At 45.5% G+C, this 22,822-nt stretch overlaps 1 protein-coding gene across 1 annotated transcript in view; it reads right to left on the bottom strand.

The window, feature by feature from the left end:
• QRFPR (pyroglutamylated RFamide peptide receptor) overlaps window positions 1–22,554 on the bottom strand; it is a 159,160-nt gene extending 136,606 nt beyond the window's left edge. The window contains exon 1 of the mRNA XM_068270268.1: window positions 22,215–22,554. Within this exon, the coding sequence (XP_068126369.1) occupies window positions 22,215–22,554 (340 nt within the window). The remainder of the gene's footprint in view (window positions 1–22,214) is intronic.
• Window positions 22,555–22,822: the final 268 nt, after the last annotated feature.

Below are 22,822 nucleotides of genomic sequence, written 5' to 3'. Positions count from 1 at the left end.
GGTCCCTGTCACTCACTACCTAACTTGGGGGGCTACCATATTAAGGGGGCATTCTGCCTATTTATGTGAAATGCTGTCTATTTATGTGCCTCATGACTGCTGAATTTGTCTTGTTGGGGGCCTCATGATTGCTGAATTTGTCTTGTTGGGGGCCTCATGATTTGTTGGGGGCCTCATGATTGCTGAATTTGTCTTGTTGGGGGCCTCATGATTTGTTGGGGGCCTCATGATTGCTGAATTTGTCTTGTTGGGGGCCCCATGATTTGTTGGAGGCCTCATTATTGCTGAATTTGTCTTGTTGGGGGCCTCATGATTTGTTGGGGGCCTCATGATTGCTGAATATGTCTTGTTGGGGGTCACATGATTGCTAACTGCGAGACTATGGGAAAAGCTGAATCCTTATGATATGAGACAATAGCATTAAACCTACTTTTTTAGCGTTTTAAAACAGAAAATAAAACTGGGAGGTTCTAAAAAATTGAATACATTTTTCAGGAGTAGGATGGATGAAATTGTTTATCTTCACAGTTTATTTTCAACTTAGATTTTCCATAATGTTCATGTATGAGTTAAAACGTTTGTACAGTATTTAGTTTAAATTGCTGTTGCCACTTTGCGATAGATAAGTGACTTTTGGGTTGCAGTTTGGGCACTCGGCCTCCAAAAGGTTCGCCACCACTGTCCTAATCTGATGTCCCACCATTGCTAGGTTCATGTAAATTTGTCTCCACCCGTTACCACACCTATATTCTGGTCCATGGCCCACCAATTTTTTGGTGCGGCGCGATAAGCACGCCGCACAACGTGATCGTCATATTTTTGGCACGCTAGCTGCAGTGTGCTGAATTCTGCTGCCTACAGTATGTACAGTATACGCTGTTCTCTAGTGCTTGCACTGTGTGCTGATTTACCTCCAGTGTGTACAGTGTAAGGTGTTACTCTGTGCCTTTATTGATTGTAAACCAGCTGTATTGTATGCTGATCCCTGCTACTTTCAGTATGTACAGTATTAGCTGTAAAGCCTGGTACACACATACAATTTTGATTAGCCAATTTTAGCTCTGTTCATAAAATTCATTGTCTGTTGGCCCACTTACTGCACGGGGGTGGGAAAATTGGGGGTCAGTGATTGACCAATCAAAATTGTATGTGCGTATACATCTTTGATCTATGCCTATACTGATTGTAAATGATCTAAATAAAGGACAGTGGGCTCCGTCCAATATTTCGATGGGCAGGCCCGTTATCCGTAGCTTACACCGCTGCTAAGTTCATGTACATTTGGCCCCACCCATGGCCACGCCCACTCATCTCATGGCCACGCCCATTACCTCCCCGCCTGGTGCCCACAGGTGCCACTGATCTCCAAGGACCCTAGAAACGCCCCTGGTGTGCACCAGCCTCCTTCATTCACCTTTGTTTCCCTCTTCCCCTAGAGCTGGCTGTGTGTTCTTGTCATACAGGAAAACTAAATAAAAGTGCAATCCTGGTGAGGCAAAATATTATTATTTAGTATTTATATAGCGCCGCCATCTTCCGCAGATGCATATATCCCTGCATCATATGGGTATCGCTTGCGCTATGTGACACTATGTAGCATATTCCACTGAATTGTCCAAACTAAGTCTATCTCCTGTTCATCTCTTGGGGAGTTGTTCCAGCGCTGTACCCCGTTCACATTTGCTGCTACCAGAAGCCCTCAGAAACACTTGTGTCCTTGAGTACTTCCAAAGATAGGCAGCTCCGTAATACGCCAGCACACTTTTGTGCATGGGCAGTATGGAGCCACCTGTATTCAGAAGCACTCGGGGACATAAGTGCTTCTGGATCTTTCAGGAACCCCCCCCCTTAAAAATCCTGCGTTTGCCCCTGAGGGGCCATCTTGTGCCCTCCAGGTTAAAGAATCCCCCACCTCCGCGTCCCCCTCCTCCCCGCACTGATTCAGAGCACAGCGGGGAGAATAAAGGCAGCGGGCACAGACTCACCTAATACTGTATCCAAGTGCTGGCATTCCCATCTGTTCTCTGCACTACCACCGGAGGCAGTACAGAGAGTATAGAAGTGAACTACAGCGCCTGGAACCATTATTCAGGGAGTCTGTGTGCAGCTCCTTTATCCTTCCCCAATATTCAGCACGGGGAAGAGGGAGAATTCTGCGGGCGGCAGGCGGCAGATGCAGCAGAGCGGGAGCCCACATGCCTCTGGAAGATGGGGGCCGTGGACAGTGACAGGAGACAGCCTCTGCCCCCTCCCTGCGCACTAAAGCGGCTGAAACATAGAGAGTGAAGGGAAGAGCAGGCGGCCAATCACAGCGCAGAGAGGTGAGTGACAGAGGCTTCAGCCAATCAGGCTGATACAGCATAGCACGTCGCTTCTCCTTTGCGTCTATGTTAGTCTGCATACCATCTTAGAGCCTGGGGGCATGGGGAGAGAAGGAGCACAGTAAGATTGATTTTAAAGTTTGGATTTGCCTGGTTAGCATCCTCTTGACTATTGTAACAGCCTGCACTAGAAAATTAATTTTGTATTTAATGCCTAACAGTTACTCTTTTTACAGTAAATTTTACATGAATTGCAATCATTTTATCACGTTTACCATTTTATTATAGCCTTATTATTATGTTTTTTTTGTTTGTTTGTAAGCTTGTTTTTCACATTTATGGTTTTGTATTGTCTCTGTTTTATTCGTGCATCTTACTTTATCATTCTACAAATGCTACATGTCTGGCTGCATCATTACATTGTAAGGGCTTGATGTACTAAACTTCCTTATTGGTTTTAGTGCATATATTTCTAATCAGGAAATACAAATCACAAAAAGTGTCTTTAATTCTAGTAATTGTGTAAGGATCATATGAAATCACATGTACACATTAGCTATGATAGGGGTGCAGATCCGATTCAGGCCCCGGATTTACATCACAGGAGCCTATAGGCAACAATGTCCTGGCTTCCTCCATGAACCTACAAACCCCCACCGAACTGCACAGCAAGTGTGCTGGCTAGCCCCGCTGTCACTTCTCCCTTACTTCCCTTGCCCATCATAGGTAGCTACAGGTGTCCCTCAGTATTAGGTACCAGAAGTACCCTCAGTATTAACCACTTGCCGACCGCGCACTCATAACGCGCGTCGGCAAAGTGGCAGCTGCAGGACCAGCGACGCAGTACTGCGTCGCCAGCTGCAGGCTGATTAATCCGGAAGCAGCCGCTCGCGCGAGCGGCTGCTTCCTGTCAATTCATGGCGGGGGGCTCCGTGAATAGCCTGCGGGCCGCCGATGGCGGCTCGCAGGCTAAATGTAAACACAAGCGGAAATAATCCGCTTTGTTTACATTGTACGGCGCTGCTGTGCAGCAGCGCCTTAAGGCAGATCGGCGATCCCCGGGCCAATCAGCGGCCGGGGATCGCCGCCATGTGACAGGGGACAGCCTGTCACTGGCTGCACAGGACGGATAGCGTCCTGTGCAGCCCCGATCTCCGGGGGGAGCAGGTAGGAGAGGGAGGGGGAATTTCGCCGGAGGGGGGCTTTGAGGTGCCCCCCCCCGCCAGCCACACGCAGGCAGGAGAGATCGGACCCCCCCAGCACATCATCCCCCTAGTGGGGAAAAAAGGGGGGCAATCTGATCTCTCTGCCTGCTACATGATCTGTGCTGGGGGCTGCAGAGCCCACCCAGCACAGATCACTAAACACAGCGCTGGTCCTTAAGGGGGGGTAAAGGGTGGGTCATCAAGTGGTTAAATAGCCACCGACCTGAAGGAAGATCTGGTCAGTGGAATGCAGAAACCCGGATGAGTAACATCTCATTTACACTCTCAACAGGACTCTGCATCAGGATTGGAGGGAGGGAGGAGCTTGGGGAGGGGAGTGAGCCGCCTTTCCATCTCCAGGCGTCTGTAGACACGTGCCTACAGTGCCATATGGCCCTGATCCAATTTCTATATTATATGGATGATCAGAAAGAGTCAATATCACACACTCCTCATGATTGGGCACTTCACAAAGAATCTATAGAGCTCCCAAGCCCGACAGCACTGAGCATGGCGTTATAAGAGGTAAGGGCTTGTGTGTTGTCTCTCCATAGCAGCCACTCCCACCCACTGTTGATAGCCATAGTGAGCTGGCAAATAGAGTTGAGGGGGAGAGTTATGCAAGCATGGTCCCTCTTCTCATTACCAGCTGCTTGGATGCTCAGAGAGAGACCCTTGCATTAATCAAATAAATCAGAGCCAAACATATTCAGCACATTGAGAAAGCATTTGCTCTGCAGTAACTGAGCCAGAAGGCTCAGACAGCTCCATCAGATAATAAGCAGTGCTGACTGATATTGCACTGTATTGAATCAAACCTGACTGAAGGGTGCAATAACCAGCGATAATTTATCCTCTGGCCATCGCATCCTTATTGATTCTTAATGAATAACAACTTACCTAGAAACCCATTTAGTAAAAGTTACTAAACACATTAATTGAAAAAAAAATAGATTGTTATTTTGTGAAAATAATTAATTAGAGGCTATTAATAAGAAGGACAACCGAGGTGACATGTGACATGATGAGATAGACATGCGTATGAATAGTGCCTAGTACACAAATAACTAGGCTGTGTTCCTTTTTTTTTTTCTTTGCCTGAAAAAGTTAAACATCGGGTATGAAAGTGACAGTTCCCGGGTCAGGACTGGGTCAGACTGGGTCAGACTATGGCATAACCTTCACTGATAAGTAATTACAGCCATAAAACATGTTCCTGTCAGTAAATGGCTTCTGAGAGCAGGCAAGAGATAAAATAGGTCAATAATTCATAGACTTGAGCTCTGACATACTTCAATGACGGTATCATTGAGCAGAGACAATGGAACAGTAAAAACTTCAAACTAGATTTAGATATATAATAAAACTGTGGGATATCTTAAAAAAGTCATTTTTAGGAGACTGAGGATAGATACTATTGTTCATCTCATCAGTTTATTCTTTAACTACCTAAAGACCACCTCACGCCAATTGGACGCCGCTAGGAGACTGTTAGACGGTGAAACTGCCGTCTATTTACATTGTACAGCGGTGCGATCTACTGCAGCGCTGTATGGGGACAGCCGTGTCACTCGGCTGTCCCCTGGAGAGGCACAAGAGCAATCGGCTCTCATAGGCTGATTCCTATGACAGTCGATCACTGCCATTGGTTGGCAGGGGGGAGGGGTGAATAAATATATAAATAAATAAATAGGCAAATGTATTAATAAAAAATACCCATACAAATACATAAAAAATAAATAAACATTGTGGGAACGATCAGAGCCCACCAACAGAAATCTCTGTTGGTGGGCAGAAAAGGGGGGGGGGGGATTCACTTGTGTGCTGCGTTCTATGGCTCTGCAGCAAGCTTTTAAAGCTGCAGAGCCCAAAATTGTAAAAAATAGCCTGGTCACTAGGAGGGTGTAAGCCTATGGTCCTGAAGTGGTTAACTTATCCACACTATCATCATTGTAGGACATTGCACATCACAAGATGATACCCTCACAGCACTGCATACATCATTTGTTAACAACACTGCAATGCATTGTAACATCATGAAGGAATTTATTTGGTCAACAGCACCTTGTAGCATTGAACACATAGCCCCATTAAGGTACACTGAATGGGGCCATACCATAACAGGCAATATTGTGGCCCAGTGGCGTAGCTATGGAGCTATGGGCCCCAGTGCGAGTTTTACATTGGGCCCCCCAAGCACTCTATAGGTAACGCTTGATATGGCGCAACAAAACATGCCAAGGTCATCACCACCACAGGACCAATAAACAGCTAATACTTTGGTTGAGGAAGGGCCCCATGGGGCCCCTCTGGCCCAAGGGCCCCAATGCAGTCGCTACTGCAACCCCTATTGCTATGCCACTGTTGCGGCGTCATCGGGTCTCTACTGTGCAGGCGCAGTAGTTCTGCGCCTGCGCAGTAGAGACCCGATGACGTCGCATACACCACGTGACCCCCCCACCGTGGAGTGCACATGAAGCCGACCCGGAAGCCGACCTGGCGAGGTTGGCTTCTTCAGCGCAGGACACCCGGAGTGAGAGGAGCTGCGGCGAGGGCACAGAACGACTGCCAGGGGCTGGAGGAAGCCCCAGGTAAGTGGAGTTTTTTTTTTTTTTTTTACAGCTTGGATGTTTCCTTTAACAGAGTCTGGGAAGGTGGACCCCAAGTTGCCTATTATCAGAATTACTGGCAAAATCCAGCATTACAAGGGATTAAAAAGACTTTTTCCTTTTAAACTTTATTTTTCAGTTTTTCAAAAACTACAGTCTTTCTTTCAAAAAGCATTTGACCCTTATATACAGTACATAGCAAATTTGGTGTTGATAGCCTGTATGGGGGCTTTGCAATTAGCTGAGAACATCAATGCCATTGACTTTAATGCAAAACTCAGAATTCTGCAAAAATCCAAATTTACGTAATTCCAGGAATTTAGTAATTCCGATCATCCCTACTGAGATTTCCAGCTTGCAACTAGAATCTGAAAGCAGCCATAGCGTCATCACACTGACGAAGCTCACGTTGGTGGGCGTAACGCGTATGTGGGCGTGGCCTGCGTGCTGGATACGATGAGCAACCTGGACGTCCAAATGAGGATACGAGCGACACACTAACAGCCGGCAAGCAACTCCACGAGACAGGTACCTGTATACTGCGGGACGCCGCAGTGAGAGCTAGCACCCCAAGCACCTAGGCGGAAAAGAAGGTAATTACCATTACGCCTGAGAATGATATGTTGGAGGATGCTTAGCATCGCGGAGAGTAAGCACGATCAATAGTGGCCTGGCGCGCAGAGACTCTGTTTGCTATATGCACAAGCGCACAAGAGTTGCCTAGCCGGGACAGAGATGTGCAATGCAGAAGGCTGGTTTGGTGTACTGAAGTTGTAATTTGAGTCTGTCAAAGGAGTTGTCTAAGGCCCAAGCGGAGTCTGCCATCATTACGCAGTGGGTGAAGATATAAGTGCAAGTCAAATGAAGAATTCACTCTGATTTGCTAGAGGTGTTGGACACGCTGCATGTTGACAGACTACTACTGGCTTATACTCCGGAAGTTTATTTAAGATTAGAAACGGTTGCTAGTAGTGAAGTCGCTGTACATGCTTCATCTCAATCAGTTGGTAGGGATTGATCAATCCACGATTGATGAGTGTGGTATGAATGCGTATGTTGGTGTCCAGGAGCGCTCCTAGATTGGTTCAGCACGGGTTTGGGGATTTTAAATAGGGTGGGGGGAACGGGGGAATTGTGGTTTTGTATACCTTGATGCAATAAAGAATTTGTATAGTAAGTGAGTGGCGGCCCATTGTCATTTCTAGTTGCAACTAGAATCTGCCAATTACTACCTGGTTGTCACTGGTATTATATGTCTGTAGTTGATATAATCTGCTATTTTTCATTGGTAAAATCTGCATGTCATTGATATCTACTTATCATTAGTATTAACCGCTTGTCATTGGAATTATCTGCTTGTCATAAATATCTACCTATCATTGGTTATATCTGCATGTCGATATCACTCTCTTATTGGTAATATTTCCCTGTCATTGATTTCTGCCTGTTATCCTACAGTATATACTAAACAAAAGCTGAAAGTATGCACGAGTACACTAAGCCGTTGCCCACAATAAGGCCTCTTTTCCACGGACTGTGGCAGTTACCAGGCAGCAGTGAGCAGATACCAGGCAGCAACAAGCAGTTACCAGGCAGCAGCAAGCAGTTGTGAGAGTTTAATAGGCATTTCGCTGCCTATCAACAGTCCTAAGGCCTCTTTTCCACGGACAGTTGATAGGCAGTGAAATGCCTTTCATACTCTCACAACTGCTTGCTGCTGCCTGATAACTGCTTGCTGAGCACACAGATCAACTTTTTGTGGAAAAGAGGCCTAAGCCTCCCACACTAAGCTGCCACCCTCAACTGTGTTGCCCACACTAATCCGCAGCCCACACTAAGCTGCCATGCACAGTGCAAACATCACTACAATACCCATGAATGTCACCGCTCTGTGACATGTAAACTTACCCTGTGCCGCAAACACACTAAGTCGCCGCCCATAATGCGAATGCTGTCACAAATCCAAATCAAGTATGCACAGATGCACGCACAATTTTTTAGAGAATTGGGGGTTTACGAACCTGTGCATGAGATTCTCTTACTGCTTGGCAATATCTATGGCTGTTTGGAATTTGCCTGTCTTGCTTGCTTAGTACATTTCTATGCACTTTCTGTGAATTAAGTCTATGTTTTGGTGTATGACACTCTGGCATGAGGAGCAGTGATGCTTGCTTGTGGTCTAATCATGTATGGTAAAAAGGAGTGAAGCACATGAAATACAGTGCCTATAGCACGCAGCATAGGCTCAAAAACTTGTATGTTATGCCCAATATAGGAAAGCATCTAGTTAGTCAGCACCACCGAGCGTAATGACTTATATTTCAGCAAAAAGGTTCAGAATACCACTTTATAATATCTGACAACTTCTCACTAGTGATGGTCATCTCTAGGAGAAACATGTGATCAGTTTGGTCAGGTGATAGATATGTACCGGTATGTCTCAGATTTGCTCATCATGAGTATGTGCTAAAACAGGATGTGATCACAGCAAATCAGAGCTTTGCAAATCTCTCAACTTATCAAACAAATCACATGCTTCTCCATGAGTTCTCCTAGACATGACCATCACTACTTCTCATCTGGCAGTAATAGAGCTGTTGGTAGGGATGTGGATCTCTCTATCCTCTTGCTCAGTCTCTTCTGCAGCTCTCACATCATTGCCTTGACAAGGTGCAAGCTATCTGAGGAAAATATAACAGAGACTGGTACATGTCTTGCTAAGGAGATAAAATGAAAAGGGAGTCAGGAGATTGTTATCCTCATCAGCTGCCAACTGATGAGAAGCTGTTGGATATGGAAAAGTGATATTTCTAAGCATTTTCAGACACACTGGGAGGTATTCACTAAGTGATTTTAAACTGTTTGTGCACACACATCACACATCAAATATGGCGGATGTTATGCAAGATATGTTACAAGTGTTAAAGTGGGATTGTCAGCCACAAAATCAAATTCCATTTACCCACTGCTTAGTGTTTATCAGGGGCGTTTCTAGGGTCCTTGGAGATCGAGGGCACCTGTGGGGACCAGGCGGGGAGGTGGCAAAAATGGGCGTGGCCATGAGGTGAGTGGGCGTGGCCATGGGTGGGGCCAAATGTACATGAACTTAGCAGCGGTGTAAGCTACAGATAATGGGCCTGCCCATTGAAATATTGGATGGAGCCCCCTGTCCTTTATTTGGATAATTTACAATCAGTATAGGCATAGATCAAAGATGTATACGCACATACAATTTTGATTGGTCAATCACTGACCCCCAATTTTACCACCCCCGTGCAGTAAGTGGGCCAACAGACAATGAATTATATGAACAGAGCTAAGATTGGCTAATCAAAATTGTATGTGTGTACCAGGCTTTACAGCTAATACTGTACATACTGAAAGTAGCAGGGATCAGCATACAATATAGCTGGTTTACAATCAGCAAAGGCACAGAGTAACACCTTACACTGTACACACTGGAGGTAAATCAGCACACAGTGCAGGCACTAGAGAACAGTGTATGCTGTACATACTGTAGGCAGCAGAATTCAGCACACTGCAGCTAGCGTGCCAAAAATATGAGGATCACGTTGTGCGGCGTGCTTATCGCACCGCACCAAAAATGGGTGGGCCTTGGACCAGAATATAGGTGTGGTAACGGGTGGAGACAAATTTACATGAACCTAGCAATGGTGGGACATTAGATTATGACAGTGGTGGCGAACCTTTTGGAGGCCGAGTGCCCAAACTGCAACCCAAAAGTCACTTATCTATCGCAAAGTGGCAACAGCAATTTAAACTAAATACTGTACAAACGTTTTAACTCATACATGAACATTATGGAAAATCCAAGTTGAAAATAAACTGTGAAGATAAACAATTTCATCCATCCTACTCCTGAAAAATGTATTCAATTTTTTAGAACCTCCCAGTTTTATTTTCTGTTCTAAAAAAGTAGGTTTAATGCTATTGTCTCATATGATAAGGATTCAGCTTTTCCCATAGTCTCGCAGTTAGCAATCATGTGACCCCCAACAAGACAAATTCAGCAATCATGAGGCCTCCAACAAATCATGAGGCCCCCAACAAGAAAAATTCAGCAATCATGAGGCCCCCAACAAATCATGAGGCCCCCATAGGCAGAATGCCCCCTTAATATAGTAGCCCCCCAAGTTAGGTAGTGAGTGACAGGGACCCCCAGGTTAGCTAGTGAGTGACAGGCGCCTCCAGTTAGGTAGTGAGTGACAGGGACCCCGATAGTGAGTGACAGGGAGCCCCTTTAGGTAGTGAGTGAGTGCCAGAGAGCCCCTTCAGGCAGTGAGTGAGTGCCAGGGAGCCCCTTTAGGCAGTGAGTGAGTGCCAGGGAGCCCCTTCAGGCAGTGAGTGAGTGCCAGGGAGCCCCTTCAGGCAGTGAGTGAGTGCCAGGGAGCCCCTTCAGGCAGTGAGTGAGTGACAGGGAGGCCCTTTAGGTAGTGAGTGAGTGCCAGGGAGCCCCTTCAGGCAGTGAGTGAGTGCCAGGGAGCCCCTTTAGGGAGTGAGTGACAGGGAGCCCCTTTAGGCAGTGAGTGAGTGACAGGGAGGCCCTTTAGGTAGTGAGTGAGTGCCAGGGAGCCCCTTTATGCAGTGAGTGAGTGCCAAGGAGCCCCTTCAGGCAGTGAGTGAGTGACAGGGAGCCCCTTCAGGCAGTGAGTGAGTGCCAGGGAGCCCCTTCAGGCAGTGAGTGAGTGACAGCGAGGCCCTTTAGGTAGTGAGTGAGTGCCAGGGAGCCCCTTCAGGCAGTGAGTGAGTGCCAGGGAGCCCCTTTAGGCAGTGAGTGAGTGCCAGGGAGCCCCTTCAGGCAGTGAGTGAGTGCCAGGGAGCCCCTTCAGGCAGTGAGTGAGTGCCAGGGAGCCCCTTCAGGCAGTGAGTGAGTGACAGGGAGGCCCTTTAGGTAGTGAGTGAGTGCCAGGGAGCCCCTTTAGGCAGTGAGTGAGTGACAGGGAGCCCCTTTAGGGAGTGAGTGAGTGACAGGGAGCCCCTTTAGGGAGTGAGTGACAGGGAGCCCCTTTAGGGAGTGAGTGAGTGACAGGGAGCCCCTTTAGGCAGTGAGTGAGTGCCAGGGAGCCCCTTTAGGCAGTGAGTGAGTGACAGGGAGCCCCTTTAGGGAGTGAGTGAGTGACAGGGAGCCCCTTTAGGTAGTGAGTGAGTGACAGGGAGCCCCTTTAGGCAGTGAGTGAGTGCCAGGGAGCCCCTTTAGGTAGTGAGTGAGTGACAGGGAGCCCCTTTAGGCAGTGAGTGAGTGACAGGGAGCCCATTTAGGGAGTGAGTGAGTGACAGGGAGCCCCTTTAGGTAGTGAGTGAGTGACAGGGAGCCCCTTTAGGCAGTGGGTGAGTGACAGGGAGCCCCTTTAGGCAGTGAGTGAGTGACAGGAAGCCCCTTTAGGCAGTGAGTGAGTGCCAGGGAGCCCCTTTAGGGAGTGAGTGAGTGACAGGGATCCCCTTTAGGCAGTGAGTGAGTGACAGGAAGCCCCTTTAGGCAGTGAGTGAGTGCCAGGGAGCCCCTTTAGGTAGTGAATGAGTGCCAGGGAGCCCCTTTTGGCAGTGAGTGAGTGCCAGGGAGCCCCTTTAGGCAGTGAGTGAGTTCCAGGGAGCCCCTTTAGGGAGTGAGTGAGTGCCAGGGAGCCCCTTTAGGCAGTGAGTGAGTGCCAGGGAGCCCCTTTAGGGAGTGAGTGAGTGCCAGGGAGCCCCTTTAGGCAGTGAGTGAGTGCCAGGGAGCACCTTTAGGAAGTGAGTGAGTGCCAGGGAGGCCCTTTAGGGAGTAAGTGAGTTCCAGGGAGCCCCTTTAGGAAGTGAGTGAGTGACAGCGAGGCCCTTTAGGTAGTGAGCGAGTGCCAGGGAGCCCTTTTAGGGAGTGAGTGAGTGACAGGGAGGCCCTTTAGCTAGTGAGTGAGTGCCAGGGAGTCCCTTTAGGAAGTGAGTGAGTGACAGGGAGGCCCTTTAGGTAGTGAGTGAGTGCCAGGGAGCCCCTTTAGGGAGTGAGTGAGTGACAGGGAGGCCCCCCCTCTAGCCGCCGCCGCTCCCCCCCCTTACCTCGCAGAAGACCTTATGATCAGCGGCGACCCGACCAGTACCAGCGGGCGCCGGACGCACCCGCTCGATATGCGGAAGTGATGTCACTTCCACATATCAGTGCGGGTGCTGGGTCGTAGCGCCCGCACAATTAGTCGCCGGCTCGCCGCCTGATCCTGAAGTCTGAGTGACGCGGACGCGGCGGCTGGAGGGAGCCGCTGACAGAGGGGGTGAGCGGCGGCCGGGCGGAGATCCGTGGCACCCCAGGACAGATTGGGGGCACGTGCCCCCCCAAAATAGGGCTAGCTACGCCCCTGGTGTTTATTATGCAGCCTGCAACCTTACCCTGCATTGCAAGTACTCCAAACTATTTAGAAATATTTCTGCTGTAATAAATCTTATATCAGTCAGCCTGGCTCTATTTTTGCCACTGTCAACTAGAAGGAAGCTTGTCATCACCCCTCCCACATTCCTGCTCCTCACCGATTGGCTGGGGGCAGTTCAGTGAGCTGCTAAAATCTGATCTATGCTGTGCTCACATGTGTTTACAAAGCAAGCTAGCTATGATTGTGCAGCTTCTAGGAAGAAATAAAAGTAAGAGAGGAAATTACATCAGGATTGGCTTCAGCTAGAGGGAAGCAAGATGGAAAATGCCAGGAATTCTTGACATAATAGACAGAATTCTTTTTATTTACTATATAAAATTCACTGAAATCAAAACAGTATAATACATTTGGTATGTAAGTAGAACACGTAGTTATCTACTTTTTTCCTACCATAGCATGGCTGTCCCTGCTGCTTTAAGACTATAATGTAAATTGAGTTATATAAACAACATATATGTCTCTCTCTTGTATAATGTTTGTTATTGGCTAACTCGGTCAGCATTAGTCAGCCAGTAACATGTTATACAAGCAAGGTATGCTTTATGTTGTTTTTTATAATGTGATTCATGCTATTTACATAACACACATTAAAGTGAACCTAAAGTGAACAAAAAAAAATGAGATTAACTCACCTGGGGCTTCCCTCAGCCCCCTGCAGATGATCGGTGCCCTCGCAGCCCCGCTCAGATGCTTCTGCACCCGCCGGCAAACACTTCCGGTTTGGCCGTCACCGGCCGACAGGCATGGGAACGCGAGTGATTCTTCGCGTTCCCAGCCTGTATATCGCCCCCTATGCTGCTATTGCAGCCAGGAGGCATTTTTTTTTTGTTCACTTTAGGTTCACTTTAAGCAGTTTGCATAACAACCACCATATTTTACATGCGCTGTGTGCCCAGTTTAACAGTGCTTAGTGAATCCAAGCTCAAGGCAGAGCTGGATGAGCGGGGCACATGACCTGCATGGAAAAAATAAAAGTGACCTCAGTGTAGTCAGGATAGGTCAGCTGGGGTTAAGGTGACAAACAAAGGTGGGCAGGTAAACCGTTTACCACGGTAAGTACAAAGGAAAATATTTGAGACTTACTTTTTGGATCGAGAGAGGCAACACCCGCCCATCCTCCCTACTACTCAGTGGTGGTTGGTTTCTCGAAATGGGTGTTGATAGGTGGATTTTTGTCACAGCAACAGGAGGGTCCTTTAACAAGGCCAACTTGGATAGTATGATGGCCACTACAGTAATTGGCAGCCTCGACAAGGGATGATATGGTGTTATTTCATGAATAAAAAACTGGTTTGTTGTAAATCAATTTTTCTTATGGTATCAAATAATGTATGCTGATCTTTGACCTTCATTGTAAAAAAAATATTGGTGTGTTTATGTTAATAAAAGCTGTCGCTGTTGAAGTCCAGTATTTTGCACTTTTGACCATGATCACACTTGTATCCTAGCTTTTTATGCATGTGATTTTCTATTCTTTTCTATTCTTTTTCTATGAAATTTTGTGAGCGGTTTTGAGATTTTTATATGCACTTGTATGCTAAGTTTTGCATTGCGATTTTCCCATGAATACAAGTGAAGTTAATGTACATGAAAATCATCTTATTAACTTCAAAATGGCATGCAAATTTTTTGTTAGCAAAATGTCAATTTTATATATATTAATCGCAAAAGCAGAATCGTGCTTGCAGAAAGTTCACATACATAAAATGCTAGGACAAGTGTGAACACTCTCTTATGAAAAGAGAAAGGAGTGGAGAAAGCGTGCCTAAGGTTCCTATAGGAAAGTCGGTAGCTGCATAATACCGTGTTTTTCCCGAATTTAAAGGGGTTCTCTGGGGGGGGGGGGGTTTGAAAATAAAATCTGACACTTACCTGGGGCTTCTATCAGCCCCGGTAGCTGTCATGTCCCGTGCCGTCCTCCTCCGATCACCCGTTCCCCGCTGCCGGCACCGGGCAATTATTCATCTAACAAGACGAATAATGCACGCTCTCATTCGTGTCATCAGGAGCTTACTGCACAGGCGCAGTGCAAAGTTTTCTTGTACTGCGCCTGCGCATTAAGCTTCCAACGATGCGTGAGCTGCAGTCGGCTGAGATGCCACGTTAGACCGGGGCCGGCAGGGAATGTTGGATCGTTGGAGGACAGCGTGGGACATTACTGCTACAGAGGGCCGGTAGAAGCCCCAGGTAAGTGTCTGTTTTTATTTTCAACAACCCCCCAGAGAACCTCTTTAAGACACCCCCTGAAAGTAAGACCTAGTATATATTTAGAGTATGCTCGAAATATAAGACCTACCCCTAAAATAAGACCTAGTTGCTGTCAGACTGCATCCCCTTAAAAGAAGTCCTAAGCTGCAGACCTGTTTTTCAGGCTTGCGTTACCTCCCTCCTGTCCCCTTCCTGTAGAAAATCCACATCCTCCTGTTTATTCCCGGCATAATTCGAACACCGCAGATTAGCGGTGACGTGTGGTAAAGGCAGCTAATGTATCCAATAAGAGCGCTACCCTATACAGAAAGTAAACAAAGATCACTTCCTGTATAGGGCAGCGCTGTTACTGGATACATTAGATGCCCATACCATATTTTATGTCACTGCTAATCTGCGGTGTGTGAATTATTCCGGGAATGCACAGGAGGATGTGAATTTTCTACAGGAAGGGGCCGGTAGCGGAGGTAAAGCGAGCCTGCAGATGGCCGGGGGGGGGGGGGGGGGGGGGAGAGAACAGGTCTGCCTCTTAGGACTTCTTTTAGGGGGATCCAGACTTTCTGTAGGAGGGGACCAGAACTGGGAGCAGTGGAAGTAGCAAAGACGGCGGGCGGGGGAGAGCAGGTCTGCTGCTTAGGGCTTCTTTTAGGGGGATCTGCACAGGTCTAACAGCCACAAGGGCTTATTTAGCATGGAGCAGAGGGGGAATCTGGCTATATACACTAAAGGCGATGGCTACCCCAGAAAATATAAGACCTCCCCGAAAATAAGCACTTTTTTGAAGGGTAAATTAATATAAGACAGTGTCTTATTTTCGGGGAAACAGTAGGAATAAACTGTACTGCATTTAGAGTCTTCTACAAATCTCTAGAAACCTGCACTGTATCAGCATAGCCCTTCAGAACTGTTACACCTGACCATATTTTGTGTAACAGACACTTAATATAAAGATTACTCTCTCTAGAGCCTGGATTATGCATATCATTTGGAAAAATAAAAACATGTTATGCAAGCTACTGTAGAAATGTTACATAAACACATATATACCGGTAACTGCTGTCCCATATTGCCATTACCCTGAATAATGCGAGTCAAAATTAGAACATTTCTTCACTATAGTTGTCACATGGAACTTTAATACCTTCTTATATTGACTGGAAAATTGATTTTCTAATAAAGGCAAAGAACTGGAAACACAGTAAATGGCATGTTTGGTTAAGAAGTGCATACACTCAAATAAAAGATGTGAAAATGTCAAGAGATGCTTATATTTTGTATGCAGCTAGCAACGTATATGCTAGTAAGCTAATATAGAGTAGGGATGAGTAATTGAGTTTCGATCTTGCAGCAAATTGGGCCTTTCTCACTTACCAAAGTTTTCTGCAAGGATTTGACATTCAGTCGATTTGTCGCTGAACAGGCACGGATTTACATCTCTGGAGCCTAGAGGCACAGATGTCCTGTCACCTTAAAGTTTGCCCTCCATGAACCTACAAACCCCTGCTGAACTGCGTCCACAAGGGTGCTGGCTGGCCCAGCAGTCACTTTTCCCTTACTTCCCTTGCCGGTCATAGGTAGCTACAGGTGTCCCTTAATATTATGTAGCCAGAAGTACCCTCAATTCTCAATATTAAGTAGCTAGAGGTGCCCTCAAGTATTAGGTAGCTAGAGGAACCTCAGTATTAAGTAGCTAGAAGCGCCCCTGACTGAAGGGAGATCTTGTCAGTGTAATGCCGTGAGCTGGGTGAGTAACCTCTCATTTGCGCTCTCATCAGAACTATGCATAGGGAAGGAGGGGTGGGGGCGCTCAGGCGCCTGTAGGCACGTGCCTACAGTGCCTTCTGGTAAATCCGGCCTTGTCGCTGAACGATCGTGGGCAAAACATAGGGGCGGTATGGCGGGAAGTACAGAATGGCCGTTTGCTGAACAAATTGCTCCCAAGGATGCACAGCAAGCCCCAGGAGCCATAAGAACAGATCCCATCAGAGGCAGATACAAAAGTAGATGGAGGAAGAGGTTTTTCATTCTATCTTGCGTTATCTGTGTGATAGGAGCTAAAGAGACAGAGACAGGGAGTAAAGTGTATGCTTCAGGGAGAGATAGTCAGAAGCTAGGTCTATTTTACCAACTTAAAACTGTGAATGATAGAGTGTATTATGTGCTGTGCAGAACTGTTATTGATTTACATAGGTCAGAACTGTGTGTGCCAGACTTTATTGCATCAGGCAAGTTGTTCCTTAACCAGGTTCCATGTTCACAGCAGTATATCTACATCCTGCTGGACTTCAATTCCTGTACAAGGACGTTGATGCCGCAATGCTGCCACCAGCGCCCACCACGCGTGCTTGTGCATGCTCCCACATGCGTTTTTCATCGATGTCTGTTAGTAGACAAAACAGTAAATGTCGCTGATCTAAGTGCCTGTGATCATTGATTTGGTCATTGACAAAAGTGAAAGTAAAGCATCTATGCAATACTTCTTCTGTGTAATGTTCAGTACACTGGAGAAATGAACCGGGGGTAGGGGGCGTGGACATCTAGTGGCCAAATAGTAAATTACACCCTGTACATGTATTCAATAAAAATACCTAAATCCCCCATTAAAATTAACCCCTTACCTCCCCCACTCTCCCATAGTTACCAAAATAAAAAACATTTGTACGTGAAAAAATATAAAACAAAATGGCATAAAAAACACATTAGGGACTCAACTTTTTTAAAATGTATGTCATGAGGGTATATAGGTGTTATTTTTGCATGTAAGACGTAAAATAAAAAAAAATACACTTGTATTTCCAAATAAAATATTGTCGTCATACATTGTACTAGGGACATAATTTAATAACCGGGACAAATGGGCAAATAAAATCTGTGGCTTTTATCCACAGTAGCATGCTTTATTTTAAAACTATAATGGTTGAGACCTGAGAATTAATATTTTTTTTTCCTTTTTATTTATTCTTAATATTCCTTTTAAAATGCATTTAGAATAAACTAAAATACTTCTTAGCAAAATGTACCACCCAAAGAAAGCCTTAATGGTTGCGAAAAAAATAGAACATTAGTAGCAAAAAAAAGAGTCTCATATTTTTATTTTCAGTTGTATAGCATTATTTATTTGCAGTTTAGAAACCCACTCTGTATTTTAAGCTGTAAAACAGAGCACAACTATGATCCTTTGAATGTTCCTGCAGTAAAACCTTATCTAAAGCTGTCTCTCACTATTTCTTGGCTTTTTAAAGGGAACCTAAACTGAGAAGGAGATGAATTTTTCCTTTTAAAATAATACCAGTTGTCTGACTCTCCTGCTGACCCTGCATCTCTAAGGGCTCGTTCCCACTATCGCGAATCCGCATGCGTCCAATGCATGCGGATTCGCACATGTAATGCAAGTGGATGGGCCTGTTTCCACTGTAGCGTTGTTGAGGTGCGTTTTTTTCAGCGGTAAAAAAAACGCACAAAAGAGCCAACGAATTCGCCTGCGAGTGGAATGCATGCGAATCGCCGCTAATGTATTTAATAGGAAATTCGCATGCGGCTATGGTATGCGAATTTTCATGCGAATTCGCAAGCGAATTCGCATAGGTACCAATGTAAATTCACACAGGCAGTGACATGGTTAAAATCGCATATACCTTCACCTATGCGAATTCGCATGCGAATACACGGCAAAAAACGCATGGGAAATCGCATCCGCATGCGATTTCATCAGCGGTGGAATCCAGGCGATTCCGCACCGCAATAGTGGAAACAAGCCCTAATACTTTTAGCCACAGCCCCTCAACAAACATGCAGATCGGGTGTTCTGACTGAAGTCAGACTGGTTTAGCTGCATGCTTGTTTCAGGTGAGTGATTCGGCCACTACTGCAGCCAAAGAGATCAGCAGGACTGAAAAGCAACTGGTATTGTATAAAAGGAAACATTCATTTCCCTCTCAGTTAAGATTCCCTTTATGCTATTTAGAAAACAGGACTGAGTTCGACCAAGCTGGTCAAATAGCTCAGAGAAGCTCTTTTGCATAGATAACAACTTAAGTGTTCTAACTCTTCCTGTACTGGAAAATAACATGAGACTTTTTTTCTTTGCTGCTAATGTTGTATTTGTTACTACACATCAAATTAATTATCTCATAAATTTATTTTTGCTTTAGATTTTCTTTAACTAGCCGTATTTTACTATTACCAACATGTAGCACTATCATTCCTAGGAGTTATTGTATGCTGCTTTAGTACATATTTACTTAAGTTGTCCTTTAACAATGCAATATTAGCGAAGGATCGACCTTCCAATCCAATAATTGCAATCAGAAAGATTAAGGGTACGTTTCCACTAACGCGAATTCGCACGCGTTCGTCGCATGCAAATTCGCATAACCAATAAAAGTGAAGGCGCCTGTGTCCACTTGTCAGGAAAACATTGCGTTTTCTTGTGCAGGAAAAATCTGCACAACAGAGTTATCCGAATTCGCACGCCGTACACCCGCACGCGATTCGTCAGTAATGTAACTAAATAGGAAAACCGCAAGCTCTTTAGTCTTGCGGTTTTCCCGCCGTTTCCGCGTGTGATTTCGTCTAAAAACCCATGTCAATGCTTGCCGGCATTGACATGGTTAAAATCGCGTCGTTAAAACCGATTACGCGTGAAAATCCGCATGGACACGTCAACGAATCCACAACCGCATGCGGATTCGTTGACGCGGTTTCCGCAAGCAAATCGCGCCGCTCAAGTGGAAACGTACCCTAACACCTTAACACCGATTTTCGGAAAAACCACAAGGTATTTGGAACTTTTTTTTTCCATTGTTGCCCATTAACATCAACACCTTGCTTCAGTTAGATTTAGCCAAATTTGGGACTTTTAACATAAATGAGGGTCTGAGTGATCAGAACACCCTCTGCCCTGATCGCAATGGACCTCTCATATATGCTAAATGTCCCTAATTTGGCCAACCCCAAATAAGGCATTGGTTAGCTGATATGCTTCCAGCTGGGGGAGCTTGTCAGTATAATCCAGCTTGTACGTAACCAATGCAGATGGGTGTCGGGATCTCTTTAATCAAGCTTATTACTAGAGGATATTGGAATGTGAATATTAATTAAAAGGTATCTAAATATATAATACAGTAAGTGCCTCAACCTTCAAGCAAGAAGAAGAAGTAGCGCCCTGCCCCCAGGGCCGGTCCAAGCAAGAAGTAGGGGCTGGTCCAAGCAAGAAGACGGGGCTGGTCCAAGCAAGAAGAAGAAGTAGTGTCATATCAAACCAAGGGCAAAGAGGGATACTTTGCATATTCAGTAGCAGTGCATTGTGGGTAACCACAAATGTTCACTTATAGCTGAATTATTGCAGATTTGCTTCTGTTTTAAGAAGGAAAATTACACCAAGCTTTGCTTTTTTTTTAGTAGGAGGGCTTTTTGGTCTCTTTTTATCCTCCTATACATTCTTAGTAGTTTGGGTCACCCTGAGCTGCTTGGTTACTCTGTTGTACTGGTTCAAGCCCTATCTCATACAGCCTTATCAATCCCTGCTATGTACTGATGAGGACCAAATGTCTGAAATAGGCTGTCACATGTGGGTTTGATATGACTGTGTAAAACTTAAAGTTATAGGCTTGCTTGACTTACCAAGGGTGAAAAGGAATAATTTGCATATTTAGTAGTGGTGCATTGTGGGTAATCATAAATGTTCACTTATAGCTGAATTATTGCAGATTTTCTTCTGTTTTAAGAAGGCAAATTACACCAAGCTTTGATTTTTTTAGTAGAAGGTCTTTTTGGTCCCTATTATCCACCTATACATTCAGAGTGGTTTGGGTCACCCTGAGCTGCTTGGTTACTCTGTTGTATTGGTCCAAGCCCTATCTCATACAGCCATATCAATCTTTGCCATGTACAGGGGGACCCAGTTAAGGGGGGGTCCAACCCCCCTCCCCGTCGCTGTGCCCAATACCCCCTTCCTGCCCTCTACCCTCTTATGCGGCGTATGCTACGCCGCGGGTCGGCTAGTATATGTATTAATTTAGAATAATAAACTATTTTCATTCTACATTACTTAGCTCAGTTGCGCCCGGCTAACGGAGTTTTATCGCCACCTAGTGGTTGTGCCCGGCTAATGGAAAAGAACCTTATTTTCTTATCTGTGACTTTTTTACCTTTTTACAGTTGTGGAAATAGAAAAAGGTACTAGTGTACCCCTATACCCGTTTTTTACTTGGGGGTTCCATTACAAGTCCCCCACTTTACCTAGTGCCTATGCCACATGCTGGTAGTTACTCCCTTCTCCCCAAGCATGAAGAGGAGATGATCTCCATAACTTCAGACAAGAGTGCTCTGCGAAAGGAGCAGGGCTTTGATGTGCCCACTTTGCAGGGTATCCCAGCCTTATTTACTACATGGATTGGTTTTGTTTAGGCAGCAGGATTAAAGCAGGGGAAGCTAATGAGCCAAAAACTACCCCAATCTGACCCTGGACTGTCACTGGTCTTTTTTTAAACCATATTTTCCTATCAATTTATTTTAAATCGATTTTCCCAAATGCTTTTTTTTATTTTTATATTTTGCATGTTCCCAGTGGTGATCCTGACATACGAGGCAAATAGTGGAACCATAACATGTTTGGGGACTTGCAATTAGCCAATAGCCATAGGCTTCAATGCAAAATCCAAAATTCAGACCTGAAATCTGGAAATTGGCCTGGAATCCCAGAACAGAGTACAAAACTGGATTTTAATAATTCCATTCATCCATATTAAAGAGGCCAGAGCAGAAGGATGTGCTGTCTGAAAGCCCTTTTAAGCCATTTAATTTGTGAATTACAGCCAACCATGTACGTGATGTGTTTGATCCACTTCTGTCAAGCTAGACATTCATGAATTACACTGTTCATGGGGACATGACAATAATAGGCACTTTACACAATAACTGTCTCAGAATGTGTGTGAAAGAGCAATAAAAGGCAAGCAGTGTGATGTATATGTGTACATAACAGCTTGAGAAAAACCCATAATCACATATCCAGCCTGGAAAAACCATATGTATGGACAGAATGATCATTTAAAACCTAGCAAAACAGATGTTATGTGACAAATGAAAGACACTTGTACAGCACATTATTTTAAAACGTATATAACGGGAATTTTAAAGGGAACCTGAAGAAAGAGGAATACAGAGGCTGACATATTCATTCTCTAAAATGCTTCTGTGCTGATGATTTGCCTCTAAAACTAAGTCACTGGCCCAGAAAGGGCATGCAGATCAGATGCTTTGACTCTGATCTGACTCCACTGGCTGCATGCTTGCAGTAGGCGTGTGACTCAAACAACTAAAGCCAAAATCTCAACATGACAGCCAGGCAACTAGCATTGTTTATATGGGAAAGATGATGCCAACCTCTGTATTTTTTCACTTTAGGTTCTCTTTTTAAAGTGTGAGAATGACTTGACGACATGGAATACCTACCCCCCAGCCAGTTAGAAGAGATGTTCTGCAGCATAGTGAATGGGATACAGAAGAAGGCTATGAGCAGGTCGCTGACAGCCAGGGAGCAGATGAAGATGTTGGTGACTGTTCTCATCGCTTTGCTCTTGGTCACCACGTAAAGGACCAAGGAGTTTCCAAACAAAGCCAACACAAAGATGAGCACACAAATAATAACGAAAGCAATTTTGAAGGGTGCAGGGAGCTCAGGGATATAGACCAAGGGCTGCAGCTGGTAGAGCTCAATGAACTGTTGCCTGGAGACATTGTTCTCCCGCAGAAGCCTGGCAATCAGCTCAGGGGTGATGTTCAGGGACTGCATAGGGCTGTATGCTCTGATCAGTGGCCAGCCTCTGCTAGTCCGCTAAGTAGTTTCCAGGTAGTCAAATGCCAGCTTAGTAGACCTAGGCATTAATTACGGCTGTCTAGGGCATCATATGCAACAGCACTGAATGTAATCATCTAGAAAAACTACTAACATGTTTCCTTTGGGATCAATGTTATTCCATGGTGTTGATGTCCTGTGCTTGCAATCCAGGTCCTTGCATCTTGTAAATAAATAAATGTGCAACAGGTGTCCATGGAGGATT

This window comes from Hyperolius riggenbachi, chromosome 1 (assembly GCF_040937935.1).
Source record: "Hyperolius riggenbachi isolate aHypRig1 chromosome 1, aHypRig1.pri, whole genome shotgun sequence".
In the NCBI taxonomy this organism is placed as follows: domain Eukaryota; kingdom Metazoa; phylum Chordata; class Amphibia; order Anura; family Hyperoliidae; genus Hyperolius; species Hyperolius riggenbachi.
The sequence above is the reverse complement of the archived record's forward strand: the minus strand, read 5'-3'. Positions and strand labels throughout refer to the sequence as shown.